General features: G+C 35.6%; 1 protein-coding gene across 7 annotated transcripts in view; it reads left to right on the top strand.

The window, feature by feature from the left end:
- Window positions 1-22,556, top strand: part of LOC123529770 (tyrosine-protein phosphatase 99A-like) — a 68,375-nt gene that overhangs the window by 9,424 nt on the left and 36,395 nt on the right. For 4 of the 7 annotated variants that reach the window (XM_053522425.1, XM_053522424.1, XM_053522423.1 and 1 more), the window contains exons 3-8: window positions 4,029-4,181; window positions 4,599-4,799; window positions 7,577-7,672; window positions 16,497-16,623; window positions 17,410-17,588; window positions 19,541-19,618. In XM_053522425.1, coding sequence (XP_053378400.1) covers window positions 4,029-4,181; window positions 4,599-4,799; window positions 7,577-7,672; window positions 16,497-16,623; window positions 17,410-17,588; window positions 19,541-19,618 — 834 coding nt within the window. Of the gene's footprint in view, window positions 1-4,028; window positions 4,182-4,598; window positions 4,800-7,576; window positions 7,673-8,950; window positions 8,972-16,496; window positions 16,624-17,409; window positions 17,589-19,540; window positions 19,619-22,556 lie in introns of all 7 variants that reach the window. The other 3 variants (XM_053522426.1, XM_053522428.1, XM_053522427.1) reach the window with 3 other exon arrangements.

Here is a 22,556-nt window from a genome sequence, read left to right as displayed (position 1 = left end):
TCGATGTACCCCTAGCTCTGATATATACTGGTAACACACTCTCACACATACTATAACTATTACGTAATACAATATCAAAGGTGCTTTGACATTAAATTTTATTCAAAACATTAGTTGTTTGCAGAACAAATAAATGTTTGTAACAGCAGATTGTTTTTACATTTTTATTTCAATGGTGACCCCTCACACTTTACACAGGCTCGGGACTGTCTGGCATAAAGCAGCTGGTAGTCAGGGTTTTCCCGGACGCAGGTTTTCTGCGTCTCTGACGCGCTTTTACTGCTTTGAACTCGCATTTTTTAGTGCCTCTGCGTCCACTGGACCCGCAAAATCGGTCACGAAACTCCTTTGCACTGAAGCCTCTTTTGCGCAGATACCCATGTAAAATGCGCAGTTTTTTACCACCGGGACCATCCCCGAATCGTGGGTGCTCATATACACAGGTATAGACGATTTTCCAACTTCAAAACAAGTTTTGTTATCGATGTTCGCCATTTTGGTAAAGGGAAACTACTCTCCGCGCTAACTGTCATCGCTAAAATCTAAAAGTGCCGTTACGTTCCGTAAAAGATCAAATGGTTTATTTTTTTATTAAACAAAATTAATTTCATATAAATTTAAAGTATTTTGATGAAAAATATTAATAAATCACAAAAAATTATGATACTAATTAAGGATCGAGTATTATCTTTAACCGAGATAAAACTGTGAACAATATAATTGACACGAGGTGACACCTTAATTGCCGGTAATTACCCCCAAATCCCCTTGATCAAAATCCCCTCCACTGAAAAATGACTGGGTGTTACAAAATCCCATTTGCACATTTGCAAGGGGTATCATAATCCCCTCTGTGATTAACATTATAGATATATAGATATCAGTGCTCCAAATTACATTATGTTGCTAACGGCATTGTATTTACGTGCTTTATGCAATAGACTTTTAATTTGTATATAGTTGTATTTGAACATGATGAAATAAGTAAAAATCACAGAGGGGATTATGATACCCCCTGCAAAAGTACGAAGGGGATTTTGTAACACCCTGTCATTTTTGAGTGTAGGGGATTTTGATCAAGGGGATTTTGATTGTCTCCCTATTTGATCATAACAAAAAGACTATCACACCTTTTGTAATCGGTCTGAATTGAGAAGCTCATGCCATTTTGAAAGATACCATTCCAAAATATTGAATCAACTGCTATCTAAATTAAGTTCATTCGTTTTTAGGGTAAATTTTTATAGTAATAATGTCCATTTTCAAGATAAATAATTTGTGGACCCCCAAAAATTATTAGGGACCCTTAAATTAGCAGCCATGGGAGTCCATGGACTCCCAAATAAAATACCGGAGGGAAAACCCTGGGTAGTGTTGGCAAAATCTCAGACAGATGGTCCATTTCTTTTGTAACTTCCATAGAATTCATAAGTGTATAAAGAATAATAAAGAATACTTTTTATTGGAGACAATATTTTGACAAAAAGTGATGCAACTTCAGTACTTGAACTTAGTGTAGTATAAAAAGGTGCAAATTACAGAAGCAACTTCAGTACTTGCACTAAGTGTATTATAAAAAGGTGCAAATCACAGAGTTAAATGAGGTAAATTTTCAGATTACTTTTTGCTAGATTATCTTTCGTTTTTCATCACTGAAAAAAAATCTTGCCCTCTGCACTGTGACTGTTATTCAAAGTTATTAAATACTTTATTTTGCTGATAAAATCCAGTATATTATGAGCTGGCATAAACTGTAAAGTTAGCTCATTAAAGATGATATTGGTGAAAGATACAATAAGTAAATATTATGTATAAAAAGCAGAGGTTACACAGCAGAAGATGCAAGCAAACCAAACCACCAAAACTACTACACTACTAATTAAGCCACTTTATACCAGACGTGTTTAGTTCACTTGCTGTCACTGAAATTTACTGTGGCTGTTGTAACAGATAAAATAATTTTTGTCTTCCACTTAAATTAAGTAAAACAAGCTTTCTGAATTTTAAAGACTTGCCAGTGTGAGTTACAGTGCCTGAAGCAGTTTATTCACAAGCATGCATGAAAATTTTATTCAATGTTCATCCTGTATAAATGGCTTTTATAGTCTTAAAACATAACAATACATCACAATATTAAATATTGGACACAAACGCAAGTAAACAAAACTTGAAACGAAAGTTCATCAAAATAAAAAAAATCTTAAAAAATTCTATTTTATTTTTATTTTTTTCTGAGATGCTCACTTTCCAGCTTTTTATTTTTATTTTTATTCCCTCCTCCCCCTGCTCATTTTTCAAAAATCTCCCGTAAAACGAAAGATAAAAAAACTCTGGCCTTAAAGCTAAAAAATCATCACTTTTGCTTGCATACTGCCATAACCGTTGTAAAAACCTTCTAAAACTCATAAAAAGCTATTGAATTAAGCATCAAACACTTGTTGAAAATAAGCTGTAATTCAGTAGTGTGTTTAGATGCCAAATATTTTCCCAACTATATCGTTTTGTACTTTTAAGCGCAGATGTAGTGAAAACATTTTTGATATATATATAAAGAAAAAGTATAGACATGAAAGATACTCAAAGACTTGGTCAACTTTGCCTTATGTGCAAATTAAGCCTGTGCCCATATTGTGTGTGCATGAATAGGGCTAGGGGTTTATTACAAGAATACATTTAACAGAGCATCTTCCAAGATTATCTACAAGCAATAGGTATTAATAAATAGACTTTAATTTTTATTATTACTGAGACAAAAAACATTAAAAAAAAAACTAAAATATAATAAAATTATTTACCTACCTACCTACTCACTGTAAAAATACTGGGTCGGTAAAGGTCAAACAAACTTAATTTTAATTTAGGCCTTAGTTAGTGTTTTAACTAGGATTGCTTTTAGAAATTTCAAAAAAGAGTAGTTGATATAGATAAAAAGGAAATAACTTTTTAAGCTCACCTGAGCAACTGATCATTCATCTTCTGTTGCTGTCCATCTGTCGTCCATCTGTCCACACTTTCTTTTTAACAATATTTCCTCTGTAACAGTGCGAAGGAAGTTGATGAAACTTGGCTGGTGTTCCTCTTCCAAATTTGTTCAAACAGTTTGGCCTGGTTGCACATAGAGGCTACAAGAGATAAATATAGAAAATGTTCAGACTACATCTCCTAAATTGCTGGCTTGATTTTGAAATAATATCACACAAATGGTCCTTGTGTGACCCTCTACCAAGACTGTTCAAATTATTCAAATTTGTCAAAAAACACGGCCCATAGGGGGCGTAAGTCACTTTTTTTTGTCTGTAAAAAATTAAAAATCTTGTCAGAAACTGCTGTCCCGATTTTAAAATAATTTCACACAAATGGTCCTTGTGTGACCCTCTATCAAGATTGTTCAGATTATTCAGTTTTGTCAAAAAACCTGGCCACCAGGGGTTGTGGTAATTTTCCCTATGTAATGGAATCTTGTCTGATATTGTCTCTTAGTATCCTATGTCATCATTCCGCCAAACTCTTCACCACCCCCTCAACACACACACATTACCAGCCCATATTTATGCAGTTTAAACTTTTGAAATATTCTTGTCAGAAAAATCTGGTACTATTTCAAAATAATTCACAGACATTTTCCTTGCATAACCATCTGCCCAAGCTGTTCAAGCAAGCAGTGTAACTCAGGTGAGCAATATAGGGCTGTCATTGCCCTATTGTTTATTTATCAATATAGTGCGAAAGTTATTTTACTGAATTTTTGTGATTCCCTGTCAGACTCACCAGGTTGAGAAAAATGTGAAACCAGACCAGAATTCGAAGCCAAGCAAGCTGAATCACTTATACACTTTCTCCGCAAATTGTGAATCAAGTCAGAGGCAGTGACAGAATTTTTTTTTTCAAACAAATAGGTGACATAATTATTTTGAACAGGTGGAATTAAAATGTTGTTGGAAACAGAAATATCATTTATACATAATATAACATGTACATATGATACTGTCAGTATTAGTGGAAGAAAGATAATTTATTTCTTCTTTCAGGGTCACAAGATTTATTATTTCCACCGAGCCCAGGTGTGGTTTACAGTCCACTAAACAAGACTGCAAGTATACCGTGTGAACTTACATTCCCGGATGATGAGATGGTTGAACTTGTCATGTGGTCCCAGGAAGGAGTCTATATTGTTCTTAAGGGTAGGCAGAGAAGTTCTTGGAGTTTGCTCAATTTATAGGGACACATGATTGAATTTATTAGCAAAACAAACTTTGCAGAATTTTATTTGTTAGTACTGACTCAAAAGTGACATAAGCTGTGTGAAATTTGCTCATGTGACGTCAATGCTGCTTTTGTCATGTTGCATCAATGTACATGTTGTTGGTTTAAAATTTCATTTATTTTAGTTAAGTGTCCGCAAAGATCAGACTCGGTGTTGATGCCATTTTTCCATTTAGTTATTCTGTAGTTCCACAGACACAGGTAAACTGTCCATAATTGTTTTCTGTTTTGACAGATTTGGACGACTTAATTATAAGGCACACAGACTTTAACAGTGTTTTTTAAAAGAATGATAAACATAGCAAGGTTTAAGTAATTATTATATAATTGGTCAGGTAAAGATGGACAGATCAAGCATAGGGACCCAAGCGTTGAAAACAAGTTTACCATTGTGGGAGAGAACAATACTCTAATCGTAACAAGTGTCCGAACAGAAGATGGAGGAAACTACACCTGTAGAAAGAGCGCAAAGAAATTAGTTGACGGCAACTTAGAGTTTTTTGAAGAGTCAAAGTCAACAGAATTAATTGTACAAGGTATGTTTCACACAAGGGCATTGATATTACATCTCACTGAGTGGCTCGTATTCAGAGATTTTCCATGAGCTTGAAATGTTTGCTGTTGCTGTTTCACTCTACATGTATAGTATAATACTTTAGGTGTTTTCTTGATTTCACTGGGTATGATATACTTCAGGTAGACAGGGACTGATGTCCCTTAGCCTGTATTCATCATATTTTAAGTCAGAAATTTAGAATTTGAAATACTTTTTTTAGCTCACCTGAGCAATGCTCAGGTGAGTTTTTCTGATCGCTCGATGTCCGGCGTCTGTCGTCCGTCGTCTGTCGTCTGTCTGTCAACATTTAGCTTGTGTATGCGATAGAGGCTGTATTTTTCAATTAATCTTCATGAATATTGGTCGGAATGATAACCTTGATGAAATCTAGGCCGAGTTCGAAAATGGGTCATCTCGGGTCAAAAACTAGGCCACTAGGTCAAATCAAAGAAAAACCTTGTGTATGCGATAGAGGCTGTATTTTTCAATTAATCTTCATGGATATTGGTCAGAATGATAACCTTGATGAAATCTAGGCCGAGTTCGAAAATGGGTCATCTCGGGTCAAAAACTAGGTCACTAGGTCAAATCAAGGAAAAACCTTGTGTATGCGATAGAGGCTGTATTTTTCAATTGATCTTCATGAATATTGGTCAGAATGATAACCTTGATGAAATCTAGGCCGAGTTCGAAAATGGGTAATCTCGGGTCAAAAACTAGGTCACTAGGTCAAATCAAAGAAAAACCTTGTGTATGCGGTAGAGGCTGTATTTTTCAATTATTCTTCATGATTATTGGTCAGAATGATAACCTTGATAAAATCTAGGCCTAGTTCGAAAATGGGTCATCTCGGGTCAAAAACTAGGTCACTAGGTCAAATCAAAGAAAAACCTTGTGTATGCGATAGAGGCTGTATTTTTCAATTGATCTTCATGAATATTGGTCAGAATGATTGCCTTGATGAAATCTGGGCCGAGTTCGAAAATGGGTCATCTGGGGTCAAAAACTAGGTCACTAGGTCAAATCAAGGAAAAACCTTGTGTATGCGAAAGAGGCTGTATTTTTCAATTGATCTTCATGAATTTTGGTCATAATGATTACCTTGATGAAATTTAGACCAAGTTCGAAAATGGGTCATATGGGGTCAAAAACTAGGTCACCCGGTCAAATCAAAGAAAAACCTTGTGTATGCAGTAGAGGCTGTATTTTTCAACTGATCTTCATGATATTTAGCCAGAATGATTACCTTGATAAAATCTAGGCCGAGTTCGAAAATGGGTCATCTGGGGTCAAAAACTAGGTCATTAGGTCAAATCGAAGAAAAACATTGTGTATGCAATAGAGGATGTATTTTTCAATTGATCTTCATGAAATTTGGTCAGAGTGATTGCCTTGATGAAATCTAGGTTGAGTTTGAATATGGGTTATCTGAGGTCAAAAACTAGGTCACTAGGTCAAATTAAAGAAAAATCTTGTGTATGCGATAGAGACTGTTTTTTTCAATTGATTTTTATGAAATTTGGTCAGGATGATTGCCTTAATGAAATCTAGGTCGAATTTGAATATGGGTCATCTGAGGTCAAAAACAGGTCACTTGGTCAAATCAAAGAAAAAACTTGTGTATGTGATAGAAGCTGTATTTTTCAATTGATCTTCATGAATTTTGGTCAGAATGATTGCCTTGATAAAATCTAGGTCGAGTTTGAACATGGGTTATCTAGGGTCAAAAACTAGGTCATATCTAAGAAAATGCTTGTTTTATCACAAGAGACCAATTTTTTGGTTCAATCTTAATGAAAATTGGTCAGAATATTTATTTCCATGAAGTCACAAGGTCAAACATGTTTTACACTGTTATGGTGTGTTTCTTAGGTGAGCGACCTAGGGCCATCTTGGCCCTCTTGTCTTTCTTTTTGCTTTCATTCTTTTTATTGTGTAATTTGGGACAAAAAAATTGCATGGTCCACAGACATCAAAATCTCATCAGTACAGATATGCTGTAAAACAAGACTTGACTGTTCGATAGTCTTGTCAATTGAATGAATATAAGTCGAAATGGGGAGGAGAGAATTTTGTAAAAATGCAATACAGAGTTATGGAACCTGTGCAGTGCATGTCAGCTCATCACTATGGACAAGTGTGTGAAGTTTCAATCCATTCCTTTTAGTGGTTACTGAGCTATCAGCTTACATACAAAACTAAACCAAAATATGCTAAGTCAAAAAGGGGCATAATTTTGTAAAAATGTAAAGAAGAGTTATGAACCATGTGTAGTGCATGTCAGATCATCACAGTGAACAAGTGTGTGAAGTTTCCATTCATTCCCATTAGTGGATACTGAGATACAAGCTTACATACAAAAAACTTAAAAAACCAGATCGGGACACTGACAAAAATGCCAATGCCAACGCACATGTGAGTACAAGAGCTCTACCTATTCTTCGGATAGTCAAGCTAAAAATTACAGCAAATATATGCCCCTCTGTAATCTATGTTTCAGACTTCAAATACAGATGAATATAGACCAAAGATGGCAAAACTTGGAAGTTTTGAGATGTCTTCTCTTATTTCTGTATTGTGCTCTTTTCTGAGGCTTCATATGATGTTTATATTCTTCAGAAGAAAGTAGGGTTTTTGATCATCAAATGATACTTCAGATGTTTGATAAAAGAAAATGCCCCATTTACAGTGTAGTATTAGTTTACTACTTGTGTAAGTAGCTTGTGTGTATGAACTACTTTCATGTGTTATTTCCAGACCTGAAAAACATGTCACTTTCTGAAGAAATTGATGATTATGTCATAGATGATGTCATAGGTGATGTTATAGATGAAAATATTACTATTTCTGATGGTGAGATACAGAAATCTTTAGGCTGCACCCGTTGATGTTGTTATATTCATTTTACATTCTTGTCTGATAAATGCATTTTCACTTACAATAAAAGATAAATGTTTTAGTAACAAATTTAACAAGAAAGACTAAGAAGATCAGCAATGGCAGAGGATCAGATTTTACAATCCAATTTTGTAATTCTGACATGTTAATGAACAATTTGACATTTCTTTGGTATGAGAGTTAGATCTCTAAGAGGATACTTTTCCCGTTTTGAAAATATAAAATGTTTCCATTCATATTTTGAGTACAGGAATACATGTACTTTCATGCATGACACAGTGCAATTTTATAACAGTTCTTAATTTGACATATTAGGGAATACAAGAAAGAAGCGTGAAAACCACCTACCATATATATTACAGGAATCTTATAAATTTAAGTATGCAAAAAAATATATATATACCAAGCGCATTGATTTTGCATAAATTTTGAATATATGCTGTAGAAAAATTGTGAAAATGGCATTTCTATCAGACAAGATGTTCATAAGTTGCTTTTACTAGAGGTTGGATATGTTTACGTTGAAATATTATTGTTTGTTGTACAATCACAATTCAGTTCTATGTTGTTCATTTTACAACTCACCCTAGTACTAATCCTTCGTTACTTTTTTTTTTCAGTTTCAAACTTGCCACAAGTGTTTTTGTTTCAGTATTTGATTTTCAGTCTTGCGATTGAGTGTGCATCCCTGTTGATGTTTTTAAACAGATTGTTGTTTCAGTTGATTTACAAATGTTGTTTTTTTTTGTTGTGTTTTAATTTATCCAGAAAGGAATGCAGCTATGAAAGTCTTTGTTACATAAGAAAATATAAGAATTGGGGAAAATAACTGCATGTAAGATATTAATATATGCTTTGAATTTGGTTATGTATAAGCATGTTTGGAAATGTGTGTATCTGCTTTTTACGGAAAAAAAATTGTTGAAAGGGGGTATAACAACATACGCTAGCTTTAAAGGTAGTCAGAAAATATATGGACTTATAACTCTTTTGTCTGTACTAGCATTTATTACTAGAAGATGTTGGAAAAAATACTGTAATTAATAATTTAACAATTGAAAATCATACAAGTGCCTGTTGTCCATTGTTTCTTAATTACTGCTATATTCCAAGCAGTACTCATAGAAATACTTAAGTGCTGTAAATTTCTAGAAAATGTATGTATATATCTTAGTGTTTTTTTATTGATATTACTATGTAGTTAAAGAGTGTTGCTAATTATTATGCATGTAGGCGACCGTCGGTTCCCATACGGTGAGTATGCCTGTTCTATATTGACATCTTTAGGATGCTAGATGTTGTAGATAATACAGTAACAGGCCAGATACAAAACTCGTTTCTTAGTACTGGTGGGTCGTCATTGCTAGGTGACCTACCGTCATTGCACTTTAACAAGTTACAGGCATTATTGATTTAATTTCTGCATGCATATTTATGCATAATCTTTCTTATTAGCCCACCATCATGATGATGGTGGGCTATTAAAATCACTCTGCGTCCGTGGTCCGTCCGTCCGTCATTCCGTCCGTCCGTCCGTCCGTCCGTTAACAATTTCTCGTTATCGCATCTCCTCAGAAACTACTGGGGGGATTTTGACCAAACTTTGTCAGAATGATGTATTGGTACTCTAGTTGTGTCCCCCTGAAAATCAAACTGGTTCAACAATTTATGAGTGAGTTATGGCCCTTTGTTTATTTCTATAATTTATATAGATTTATATAGGGAAAAACTTTGAAAATCTTCTTGTCCAAAACCACAGAGCCTAGGGCTTTGATATTTGGTATGAAGCATCATCTAGTGGTCCTCTACCAAGATGATTCAAATTATTTCTCTGGGGTCAAATATGGCCCCGCCCTGGGGGTCACATGGTTTATATAGACTTATATAGGGAAAAACTTTGAATAACCTCTTGTCCAAAACCACAGGGCCTAGGGCTTTGATATTTTGTATGTGACATCATCTAGTGGTCTTCAACTAAGATTGTTCAAATTATACCCCTAGGGTCAAATATGGCCCCGCCCTGGGGGTCATATGGTTTACATAGACTTATATAGGGAAAAACTTTGAAAATCTTCTTGTCCAAACCACAAAGCCTAGGGCTTTGATACTTGTAATGTAGCATCATCTAGTTGTTCTCTACCAAGTTTGTTCAAATTATCCTCCTAGGGTTCAATATGGCCCTGCCCCGGGGGTCACATTGTTCATATAGACTTATATAGGGAAAAGCTTTTAAAATGTTCTTGTCAGTAACTACAACATTCAAACTTGGACCACATGTATATTTTTGAGTGGCAAGATGAACCTTGACATGAGTTGACCTTGATTTTGACCTAGTGACCTACTTTCACATTTCTGTAGCTACAGCCTTCAAATTTGGACCACATGCATAATTTTGTGCACTGGAAAAAACTTTGACCTTTATTTTGACCTAGTGACCTACTTTCACATTTTTGAAGGTACAGGCATCAAATTTGGACCATATGCACAGTTTCCTGTTTCAAAATGAAATTTGACATTGATTTTGACCTAGTGACCTACTTTCACATTTCTCAAGCTACAGCCTTCAAATTTGGACTACATGCATAGTTTTGTGTACCGAAAAAAACTTTGACCTTGACATTGACCTAGTGACCTACTTTCACATTTTTGAAGGTACAGGCTTCAAATTTGGACCACATGCATAGTTTTGTATTCTGAAATAAAATTTGACCTTGATTTTGACCTAGTGACCTACTTTTACATTTCTCAAGCTACAGCCTTCAGATTTGGACCGCTTGCATAGTTTTGTGTACTGAAATGACCTTTGACCTTTACATTGACCTAGTGACCTACTTTCACATTTTTAAGGTACAGGCTTCAAATTTGGACCACATGCATAGTTTTGTATTCCGAAATAAAATTTGACCTTGATTTTGACCTAGTGACCTACTTTTACATTTCTCAAGCTACAACCTTCAGATTTGGACCACATGCATAGTTTTGTGTACCGAAACAAACTTTGACCTTTACATTGACCTAGTGACCTACTTTCACATTTTTGAAGGTACAGGCTTCAAATTTGGACCACATGCATAGTTTTGTATTCCGAAGTAAAATTTGACCTTGATTTTGACCTAGTGACCTACTTTTACATTTCTCAAGCTACAGCCTTCAAATTTGGACCACTTGCATAGATTTGTGTTGTGTACGGAAATGAAATTTGACCTTGAGCTAGTCAGTAAGTCTTGAAATTTGGAACACTCAAAAATGGCACATTGGTGGGCGCCAAGATCACTCTGTGATCTCTTGTAATATTTAAAAACTGTTTCAGATTTTAACTGGCTTACTGTAAATTGGGAAATATTTGTGAGAGATTAAATTTTGCTAATATTTACAATATCATTCATTCGCAGATTCAAAACTTTTGCAGGTTTTTTTTTAATTTTCATTTTTGTATAACTAAAATGGTTTATAGTATTGGAAATAAGTCTGATGCTGAAGTTGCGGAATCTAGGTCTCACAAAAATTTCCCAGTTTGCAGTCCGGATTGTGTCAGTCATTTTCTACACAATCCAGTATTTCTAGAAGAGTTGTCATAAACTATAAGATTATACAAAAAGTGTCTGAAGCTTCTAAGAAATGAGTTTATCTACATGAAGACTGGAGCGAAATCAGAACTTGTAAAGCTCCTTTGTATTTTTATAATTTCCCTGCAATTTTAAGGTGGTTGATGCAACAATATTCTGTAGTGAAACCTTAAGGATATTGCTAACACTTTACATCCAGCGGGTTCATGTCGCAATTTTACATTTTCATGTTTCCTTTTCGGGAGAAGGATTCTTACTGCTGTACCTGTTTGTGGTCAATATATAAAACTAAATGTCCTGAAAAAGTATCTTCCTGTAGCTGGTGAAACAAGGACTTGTTTATATATATATATATATGTTTCCATGGAAACAGACTAACATTGATATGGAAGAGGTGTATTTGTTAATATTTGTGTAACCAAGAAAAACAGATGGTTTACGAGATTATTAGATTAGGGTTTCGGTTTAAGTAGATTGTTTGTAGAGATATGCTTTATTGATGTACCAGGTTATTGTTTGTTAGGTCACCAGTCACACTGTCTTTTTTCCCTGAACAGGCATAATTTATAGCCTTATTAACTTTGTTTTCTCAATAACATAGCGACAAAACTAGAAGGAACATTATGGCTCTGTTTTTGTTGAAGACAACAACATAGTTTTGTCATACGATTATTTGACAGCGGACAATAGATTTGAACTAATTCTGCCTTCACCTCTGATTCATGTAGAGAAGTTGTCAGATTTTTATGTAGAAAATTCACTGCTAATGTGGAATTTATGAACAGTACTTTGCTTACTGTCAACATGTGTTCGATGATGTTGAAAAAATGGCAAGAAACCTGCAAGCAAGCAGTGTGCAAGTTTGAAGAAAAGATCATCTGTTGTAATTCTTAACACATTTATTTCATTTTAAGATATTTTTGACAATACTGACAGGATGAAATCATTAGATAAAAGTGGAATAAGATGCAAAATTGTAAATATTGCAACACCTGGTACCTCAATTGTTATGTCACATTATTACCATGCCCATGATTGTATAATGCAGTGTAGATATAGAGAAAAAAACAAATGAGAACTGGTTTCTGTAATTTGCAGCAGATTTATATAAACCTTGGAAGATCCCAGAATATTTGAAGTATTTTTTACCAGGTTCCGTATATTTGTGTTTAGTGTTTATAAGTGGTATTTGTTTCCATTCAAGACTTGCAAAAATTTGTTTGTTTAGCAAAAGAATACTAACACTTTTCCTGCTGTATTGTACTTACTCTTTCGGCGTAATCATAAAATACATTATGCAATTTTTCTGTAGACTTTACTGTCAGAAGTCTTACAATATTTAGTGAAAAATACCTGGTACTAACCATGTCACAAAGATGGCAGGCATTTAAAGAGATTTAGTACTTCCACATTTTAAAAGATTTGTATTTCTTTCCTTGTGAATGTGATAGCTGCATGAATATATCTGACAGAAAGATAGTCTTGAATGGAACCTTGAGGAAGCTGTAGTGTTTAACATGGTTTAGATATTGGGACACTGTTTCTGTGGACACATTGAACTGAACCGAGTCTCTTTCTGTTCAATGCATTCGACTTATATGTATAAAGTGGTTAAGGAGCGGATAATTTGAGAAAAAGAAGGAATTTATTGCTAGAAATCTTCTCAAAATAAATTTGTTGAATTTTTGATCAATATAAGTTATTTTATGCATGTTAGTTTTGCAAGAAAGTTAACAGCATGTTTTATTTATTGATGGTAAATTTAGATGACAGTTTATAATAACTTGTATCTTCCCCACTCCCATGTATTGTGTATTTTTATTTCTTTTGATTGACTTGTTTTAATCTTTTCTAAATATAAAAAAAAGTATTATTCATATCCTATTGTTGTGAGCAGTTTTGTCATCAACCATTCAAAACATAAACACATATGATCATTGTTCATTTATTGTTTTCCATTCTTAAACATACATAAGATTTGCTTGTATGATGTCATACTTACTTATCTCATCATTTAAATGTTACTTTGTTTTATCTTCCTTGTTAGGCTAACAGAAGTAGATTATTTGTTTTATGTCTTTTACTAGATGTAATCCTAAAACATGAAGGAGAAACATTTATGAGCCACGCCATGAGAAAACCAACATAGTGCGTTTGCGACCAGCGCGGATGCACGGGCTGGTCAGGATCCATGCTGGTCACAAACGCACTATGTTGGTTTTCTTATGGCGCGGCTGAATTAGATTTAAATCTGCACTCATTTAGTAATATCTCGTTACAGACATTAACTCCCTTTCTCTTGTTCATGCATACATGATACAGTGCAACCTTCTGGAGCAAACAGCTTTGGGAAGATTGATATCTTTTTGTTGCATTTACTTAAAATTTTGTGAAATGGGAAAGAGAATATCTTGCACACCAGACAGGCGTTTTACCAATGCCAGCAAAACCCATCTTGAAGCCCAGAGCCAGATGAATTCAGTGATATTAATGACAACTAAGGAATTAAAGGATTTGTGTATTGCTTATGTCTTCCACATGCAGTGGGGGAGACCTCAGACCTGTCTGTCAGTCTTTCTGTCTGTATGTATGTCAAAAAGTTTGTCCAAACAACTTCTCTGACATCACCTGGTGAATTTATTCTAAACTTAACAAAAGTGTTCATTGCCAAGGTTAGTTGTGCATGTCTTCGGCATGTTCTGGTCTGGTGATTGGCCCTTTATTTGTCAAACTTTATGGTATTTTGGCCACTTCTCTTTAATATATTATTTGGCAGATTTCCATCAAATCTTACTGGAGTTATCAGTGCCAAACTGCATTGGACATATATTCGCATGTTCTTGTTCATTTATTTTCAGTGGAGTTATGGCCCTTGATTTGTTGTATTTTACCTTGTCCAGACAACTGCTCCGATACCACCAGTAGGATTTACACCAAACTTTACAAAAGTGATTATTGCCAAGTTTAATTGTGCATATCATGGTCATGTTCCAGTTTGATGATTTTCAGGGGAGTTATGGCCCTTGATTTATCAAATTTTATGACGTTATAGCCACTTCTCTCATATATTTCTTGGGAAAGTTTCCACTAAATGTTACAGGAATCATCAGTGACAAGCCTTATTGTGCATATTGTGGGTATATTAAGCATATTATTTTTTTATTTTTTTTTCGCTGTATCCATTCAATAATTTGAAAAATGCGGCATTTAGGAAAATTAATCTACCACTGGTTGTAGATGCAGATGTGAATATCTGGCTCTTGTGTTACTGTTTTTGCCGCAACAAATCTTAACTGAGTTACAGACAAAACAATTACACTCAAACCGGATATTTCCATCTGCATCTACAACCAGTTACAGATTATGACAACCTGTCCTTATGAGGTATTTGCCTGCCAGAGGTGTTGTTAACAAGAGGTTGTACTGTACTTGTGTTAAAATCTGTTTGTATGCAGACACATACTTTCAGCTTAATTTAAATGTCCATTTTAATTTTCTGTGTCTAGACATTTGCACTTTTAACAATGCATGTGTTGGGTTTTATGTCTCATTAATATTGTAGTTTCTGTGATTATTAGAAAAAAAAGAAGATATTTTGAGGAATTTTTTATCGACTACTGACTGGTGTTATATGTTACAAGTACTTCAGGTTGTAACAAGGCAGTCCAAAAGTCAAAGTCAGACACGAGTAGCTTTCATATTTTGCTCTTCACTTCTAGTAGTTAAATTTGCTACTTCTACTAAGTCAGGACTTCCCTGCTATTAACCATTTCTACTTAATGAGGATTTGGTAAAATAATTTAGAATACCGGTAGATTAAAAATTTTGAGTGAGGGGTACATGACATGTAGTTTTTTCTCACAGTATAAAACAGTATAAAAATAATTAATTTGCTGAAAGCAGTGGAGTCTTTTAAAATGCTGGGGAGGGTGTGGACACACTTGAGCGGCTCAAGCACTAAGTCTTTTACTGACCTAAGTAGGTCATGTTGTCCCATGTCATTTTGCTCTACCCCACACTACTTCAAGTGATTGATGTTTTACTATATTCGTAAACAGACAAAAATATGCTGTCAGCATTATTTATTTTTGCATTTTAATAATCTTTTATTACTAAATTTGTCATTTGACATTTTGCACCTAAAGATATTAATATTATGTAATAATAAATGTTCTGATCCTGTGGTAGTCTCTGACCATTTCCTTCTATGTGTTTTCAGATTTCTCAGATTTTATTCCATAATCAAGAAAGTTTTTCCATTAATTAGTGCCTGTTATTAGAATATAAAAAATGTTGGCTTGATTAGTTCTGGACAGTGTTTCTTCTTGAAAACACTCAACATTGTAGTCTCTTGAATTTCTACTGCATTATTTTGATGATATAATGTACATTTGAAGATATAACACTTTAACAAGCATAGTTTTCTTCCTGCCTCATCAGCTGTTTGAAGTTCAGTATTTCTACCACATACATGTATATACTAACACATACATTGTATCATTTTTTATACATCAGCTCATCAGGTCATTGATTTTTATACATCATTATCATATTTTTAATTTGTTTCTATATGTTTTACATCATTAAGAGACTGTAGCTGTTAAGGAAGCGGCTGTATAATGGCAGTCTGCAATTTCTATACAATTGCATAATTTATTTTTGTTTGGTGTTCAAGCATTCTTTGGATGAGTTCGTGCGAGCACCTTGCTTTCCATTCTTGCCTTAGAATGATGAAACTGTATATGATAAAATGTTAGTTGACTGAAAATTTCCAATTGTCATTATGGATCCAGTACCTTAATTTTGAAAAAAAGTAAATTATGTGAAAGCTGGAAACTGAATGCATGTCAGCATGGATTTTACATGTTATATAAAGTTGTTTGACCTAATTCTTAATGGCATGCTCGTTGAAGTGTAACAAAAAAGGAGAGAAGCCCAGCAATGTCCTTTGAAGACTATTTCCATATAATAATGCTTTTGTTTATAATAAGTTTGGTTAATCAGATTTCGGTTAAGGAATGGATTTATTTGAAACTTCAGTGTCATATCATTTACACATGTTTGTGTCCACTTTCTAATTAATACCAGTTAGATTTTCACAGAAGGTAATGTTTTGACACAACCGTGAAGCACATGGAAATAAGTCTCCTGATGCAAAAATGATTTTGTACATTGTAACTTATGCATTAATGTTTGTTTGTTATATATTACAGATGTACCAAGTCCCCCTGGCATACCCACAGTTAGTAATATCCAGGCAAGAGAAGCCGTTATCTCCTGGCAGAAAAGTATCAAAGACAACAATAGCCCCATAATTAATTATATTATCAATGTGAAAAAGTAAGTTGTATTTTGAGACGTTTAATGAACATAATCAGTGATATCTCTAGACACTAGAAAGAAGTGATTTAACAGATTGTTTTATAAAATGACTCGTGATTATGTTGATTACTTCAGTATCCAGTCTGCCTTCAAGCTAATCAGAAAGCTTCATTGAATCAAAAAAATTATTTTTCGTTTTTGTGTCCTTCATTTGTGCTTTATAACTTGTCAGTTACTTGACATTAGCAAGTTAGTAGTATAGTTTGGGCTTATAGCAAGTTTTAAAGACATGTAAGTGGCCAAGTGGTTGAGGTTGCTGACTTAAAATCTCTTGCCTGTCACCGATGTTGGTTCAAAACTCAGCTTTAGGTGTAGACTTCTTCATGTGAGGAAGCCATCCAGCTGGGACACAGAAGGTCGGTGGTTCTACCCCATGGAGGGGTACCAGGGATCTTCAGCCACCATGAAAGGCTTGAAAAGTCCCCATATGACCTTAACTAAGTTGGTGTGACTCTGAACTCAGCAGAACAAAATGAGCAATAAAGACATGTAACTCCAGAGCTGGCCTGGCATTGATCCACTCTAGAGTCGAACCCTTGACACCAGTATAATGAGCAAGTACATTATTTTCACTATCTGTGCAATATTTAAACTGTTTATAACTGGCACAGCTATTCATTATTCTGTGATCCAATCAAGGCCTGAAGCCATTACTCCATACCATTAAGGAGCTGGCACTTCTATTTTCACCACATACGTCACCCATAAACTGTTCATAACTGGCATATGTGTTCTATTATTCAGAGTAAACGATGTTGGCTGGTCCAACAGTCGTGCATTATTGGTGGACAATAACACAACAAATATTATTGTGCGTGGGCTGTTACCAAACCAGGCATACCAGATCAGAGTGATAGCAAAAAATGCCCTAGGCAACAGTGAGCCCAGCAGTGCTAGTCAAATATTCATTACTTTTCCTGCAGGTAATACATGAAACTGTTTCTTTTTCTTACTATAGTGGCTTCCCTTTGAAGCGCTAGCACCTTTCTTTACTGTTTTTCAAAGTATTTCTGGAAGTCACCATAGTGTCTTTCCTGAATATTACCAGGACTTAACCTTTAAATTAGTAAATGCCATTTGCAGTTTCCAGTCGATAAGAATCTGTCATGTGCGTACATTGTGCATACATTACAATGAAAAATTTAGACACTTCTGAGATATTTCAGCCCGAGTTGCGCTCAAACTTTCCTGTATAGTAATATGATATAGATACTATAGATTTAGTAAAAATATTCATGAAGATTTTATTTTCTCTTGTTCTCAAGGATAAAGGTATTCATGAATTCAAATTCATTTGTGAATATTAATCTGCATTATTCTACATTATTTTCTAAAATACAGGCAAGTTTTGCATATTCTTAGCATCATAAATTTAAATAGTTTCCATGGAAATGACCTAGACTTCAGTGCTAGTGTGAGGACTCTGATGTATTGTAAAATGTATAACTGGACAAATGTTCCTGCTCTAATGTTTGCCATTTTGCTTTGTTATATGTACATTAAGCCAGGAGGGTTTGAGGTGTGATAAGGAATCTTTTATTTAAGAAATAATAAGTTCCTAAACGTGGTTTATCGTAGAATAACCCGAGTTTTGAGTTCTTATGCGTAAGAAGATATCACGAAGGCCGTAGGCCTGAGTGATCTATTGTTTTGCATAAGAACGAAAATCTCGGGTTTTTCTACGATAAATCACACTTGGGAACTTATTATTTCGATTCTAACACGACATACTAGTATCAACAGTGTTAGAAAAAAATGGTGATTATTACTTTTTACGACCGTGCTACGCACCTGGATTGGATGACGTCATTGCACGCGAGTGGTTTATTGCAAAATAACCCGAGATAGATTTTGCTCTACATGTATGTAGGTTATTTGCTGGTCATGTTAGAATTAACATTTTTTACACAAAGGCATCTTTGAAATATGAAAGACGTAGTTTTTATGCCCCCGAAGGGAGGCATATAGTTTTTGAACCGTCTGTCAGTCTGTCGGTCTGTCCGCAATTTTCGTGTCCGGTCCATATCTTTGTCATCCATGGATGGATTTTCAAATAACTTGGCATGAATGTGTACCACAGTAAGACGACGTGTCGCGCGCAAGACCCAGGTCCGTAGCTCAAAGGTCAAGGTCACACTTAGACGTTAAAGGTTATTTTTCATGATAGTGCATTCGTGTCCGGTCCATATCTTTGTCATCCATGGATGGATTTTCAAATAACTTGGCATGAATGTGTACCATACTAAGACGACATGTCGCGCGCAAGACCCAAGTCCGTAGCTCAAAGGTCAAGGTCACACTTAGACGTTAAAGGTCATTTTTCATGATAGTGCGTTCGTGTCGCGGTCTATATCTTGTCATCCATGGATGGATTTAAAAAATTGGCATAATGTGTACCACAGTAAGACGACATGTCGGTGCGCAAGACCCAGGTCCGTAGGTCAAAGGTCCTAAACTCAAAATCGGCTCTAACTATTCATTCAAAGTGCTATCGGGGGCATGTGTCATCCTATGGAGACAGCTCTTGTTTTTTCAAACTCTAGAGGAAACTACAATGAAATAGAATTGGATAAATTGAAATATGCTTCTTGATTTTGTACTGCATGTGAAATATAAGTTTTCTTTTATGGTAACAGTTTACTGTTATAATGTATGATATATGATTTCAATCTCTTCACCATTGTCATAATTTAACATGAAAACTGAATGCATTCCATATAAATTGTCATTCCAGTCCATGTTCTTTTTTGTGTTTCTTTTAAGTGTTATAGGTTGTAAATGAAAATTGCGTGGAATTATTTCATACAGTAACAATGTGACAATAACCTTACCATTGGTAATTAACATGCATATATTGCAATTAAACCTTTTACAGCTCAGTACGTAACACCATTTACCAGAAGAAGACGGAAAAGTGCTAAAAGGATGTCTTCAAATCAGACTGTCAATTATGGTTATATCTTGCTGTCATATGTCATGAATGGCAGTAGAACATTCTGCTTTGATCACAGTGTCATAATTTGAGCCGCGCCATGAGAAAATCAACAAAGTGCATTTGCGCAGCCTGGTCAGGATCCATGCTGTTTGCTAATGGTTTCTCTAATTGCAATAGGCTTTGAAAGTGAACAGCATGGATCCTGACCAGACTGCGCGGATGTCGCAAAGCCACTATGTTGGTTTTCTCATGGCGTGGCTCATTTTCATACCAATTTTCACTGTGAATACCTTGTGCTTCTTTAAGGCAATGACATTTCTGATCTTTAAGCCTTTCAGAAAAGTATTTCAGAATTGCATGACAAATATTTTTAACTGTGTTATGTGAATTTTGCGGTGCATTTTTAATAAGAACTCAGCAGCCTACACTGTTGCCTGCGTTACATCTTACTGTTCATCTGGTAGCTAATAACTGTAAAAAAGAACTTTTCATGCAACAGATTGTGAAAGAATTATTAACCTTTGTTTCAACTTTCGCAGTACACTTAGCTTACTTACTTTTAGAATTAAGTTTGTATGAGAACTATTTCATGGAAAAGTGTTGTTACGTTTTGATTTTCAAAAGCAACCTAAGGTATGATCTATGATGACAGTTGGCAATTTCCAGTGAGTTACGTATTCTCTGTTTGTTATTCTGCAGTTGATACTTAAGACAGAAGCTAGTATGAACTACATTATGGAATGAAGAAAAAAAAATTAAAAAAATTATTGTAGAATATTTAACTGCACAAGAATTGTCTATTATCTTTATGGGTACATTATCTTAAGGTAACTGGTAATAACAGTCAGAATTTTGTGCGGATTGAATATTAGCAGTATGAGTGTTTGGCATTCTCTAGTATGGTCAGAAAGCTAGGAGCTATTTTATCATCAGCAGAATGCTGGAAGACAAATCAAGAATTGGTAATTGCATGGCAAGTGTGTATTGTCATTACGGGTTCTCTACCTTAAGAAAGCTTTCCAATTAAGCTCTTGTTATGCCCCCGAAGGGAGGCATATAGTTTTTGAACAGTCTGTCCGTCTGTCGGTCTGTCCGCAATTTTCGTGTCCGGTCCATATCTTTGTCATCCATGGATGGATTTTCAAATAACTAGACATGAATGTGTACCACAGTAAGACGACATGTCGCACGCAAGACCCAAGTCCGTAGCTCAAAGGTCAAGGTCACACTTAGACGTTAAAGGTCATTTTTCATGATAGTGCATTGATGGGCGTGTCCGGTCCATATCTTTGTCATCGATGGATGGATTTTCAAATAACTTGGCCTGAATGTGTACCACAGTAAGACGACATGTCGCGCGCAAGACCCAGGACCGTAGCTCAAAGGTTAAGGTCACACTTAGACGTTAAAGGTCATATTTCATGATAGTGCATTGATGGGCGTGTCCTGTCCATATCTTTGTCATTCATGCATGTATTTTGAAATAACTACGCATGAATGTGTGGCACAGTAAGACCATGTGTCGCGCGCAAGACCCAGGTCCGTAGGTCAAAGGTCCTAAACTCTAACATCGGCCATAACTATTCATTCAAAGTGCTATCGGGGGCATGTGTCATCCTATGGAGACAGCTTCGAACAAAAATGAATGAATAAATTTGAATGAGTTGCTTCAATAGTTTCTTACCGAGACATGAAAACATCTTTCTTGAAGCTGTCATTTTGTCATCTGCTTAGTTTTAGATACAAACTGCAGGTATCAAGTCAAAAGTACACTTGGATGAAGAATACAAATAGCCAGTTTGACCTGTTCTGTCTCTACTTCTGTGAAATATAGGTTCTTGTAACCTGGCATGCAAGTCCTTTTTTACCTGCAGTGTCACATGACCTACAGTACAGTACATTATGACATTTCAGACTGTCTAATTCATAGATAGGATAAAGATTAGCTTTTTCATGCCCCCAAAGGGAGGCATATAGCTTTTGAACCGTCTGTCAGTCTGTCCGCAATTTTCGTGTCCGGTCCATATCTTTGTCATCGATGGATGGATTTTCAAATAACTTGGCATGAATGTGTACCACAGTAAGACGACGTGTCGCGCGCAAGACCCAGGTCCGCAGCTCAAAGGTCAAGGTCACACTTAGACGTTAAAGGTCATTTTTCATGATACTGCTTTCATGTCCGGTCCATACCTTTGTCATCGATGGATGGATTTTCAAATAACTTGGCATGAATGTGTACCACGGTTAGACGACGTGTTGCGCGCAAAACCCAGGTCCGTAGCTCAAAGGTCAAGGTCACACTTAGACGTTAAAGGTCATTTTTCATGATAGTGCATTCGTGTCCGGTCCATATCTTTGTCATCCATGAATTGATTTTCAAAAAACTTGGCATGAATGTGTACCACAGTAAGACGACGTGTCGCGCTAAAGACCCAGGTCCGTAGCTCAAAGGTCAAGGTCACACTTAGACGTTAAAGGTCATATTTCATGATAGTGCATTGATGGGCGTGTCCAGTCCATATCTTTGTCATTCATGCATGGATTTTAAAATTATTGGGCATGAATGTGTACTACAGTAAGACGACATGTCGCGCGCAAGACCCAGGTCCGTAGGTCAAAGGTCCTAAACTCTAACATCGGCCATAACTATTCATTCAAAGTGCCATCGGGGGCATGTGTCATCCTATGGAGACAGCTCTTGTTAGCTCACCTGAGCACGAAGTGCTCAAAGGTGAGCTTTAGTGATCACCCTGTGTCCGTCGTCGTCCGTCGTCCGTCCGTCCGTCGTCAACATTTTGACTGTTAACACCCTAGAGGACACATTTTTGGCCCAATGTTAATGAAACTTAGTCAGAATGTTACCCTAGATAAAATCTTGGACGAGTTCGATATTGGGTCATCTGGGGTCAAAAACTAGGTCACCAGGTCAAGTCAAAGGAAAAGCTTGTTAACACTC

Source organism: Mercenaria mercenaria, chromosome 13, assembly GCF_021730395.1.
Source record: "Mercenaria mercenaria strain notata chromosome 13, MADL_Memer_1, whole genome shotgun sequence".
Taxonomy (NCBI): Eukaryota; Metazoa; Mollusca; class Bivalvia; order Venerida; family Veneridae; genus Mercenaria; species Mercenaria mercenaria.
Note: the sequence above shows the minus strand (reverse complement) of the source record. Positions and strands in the feature narration are given on the sequence as shown.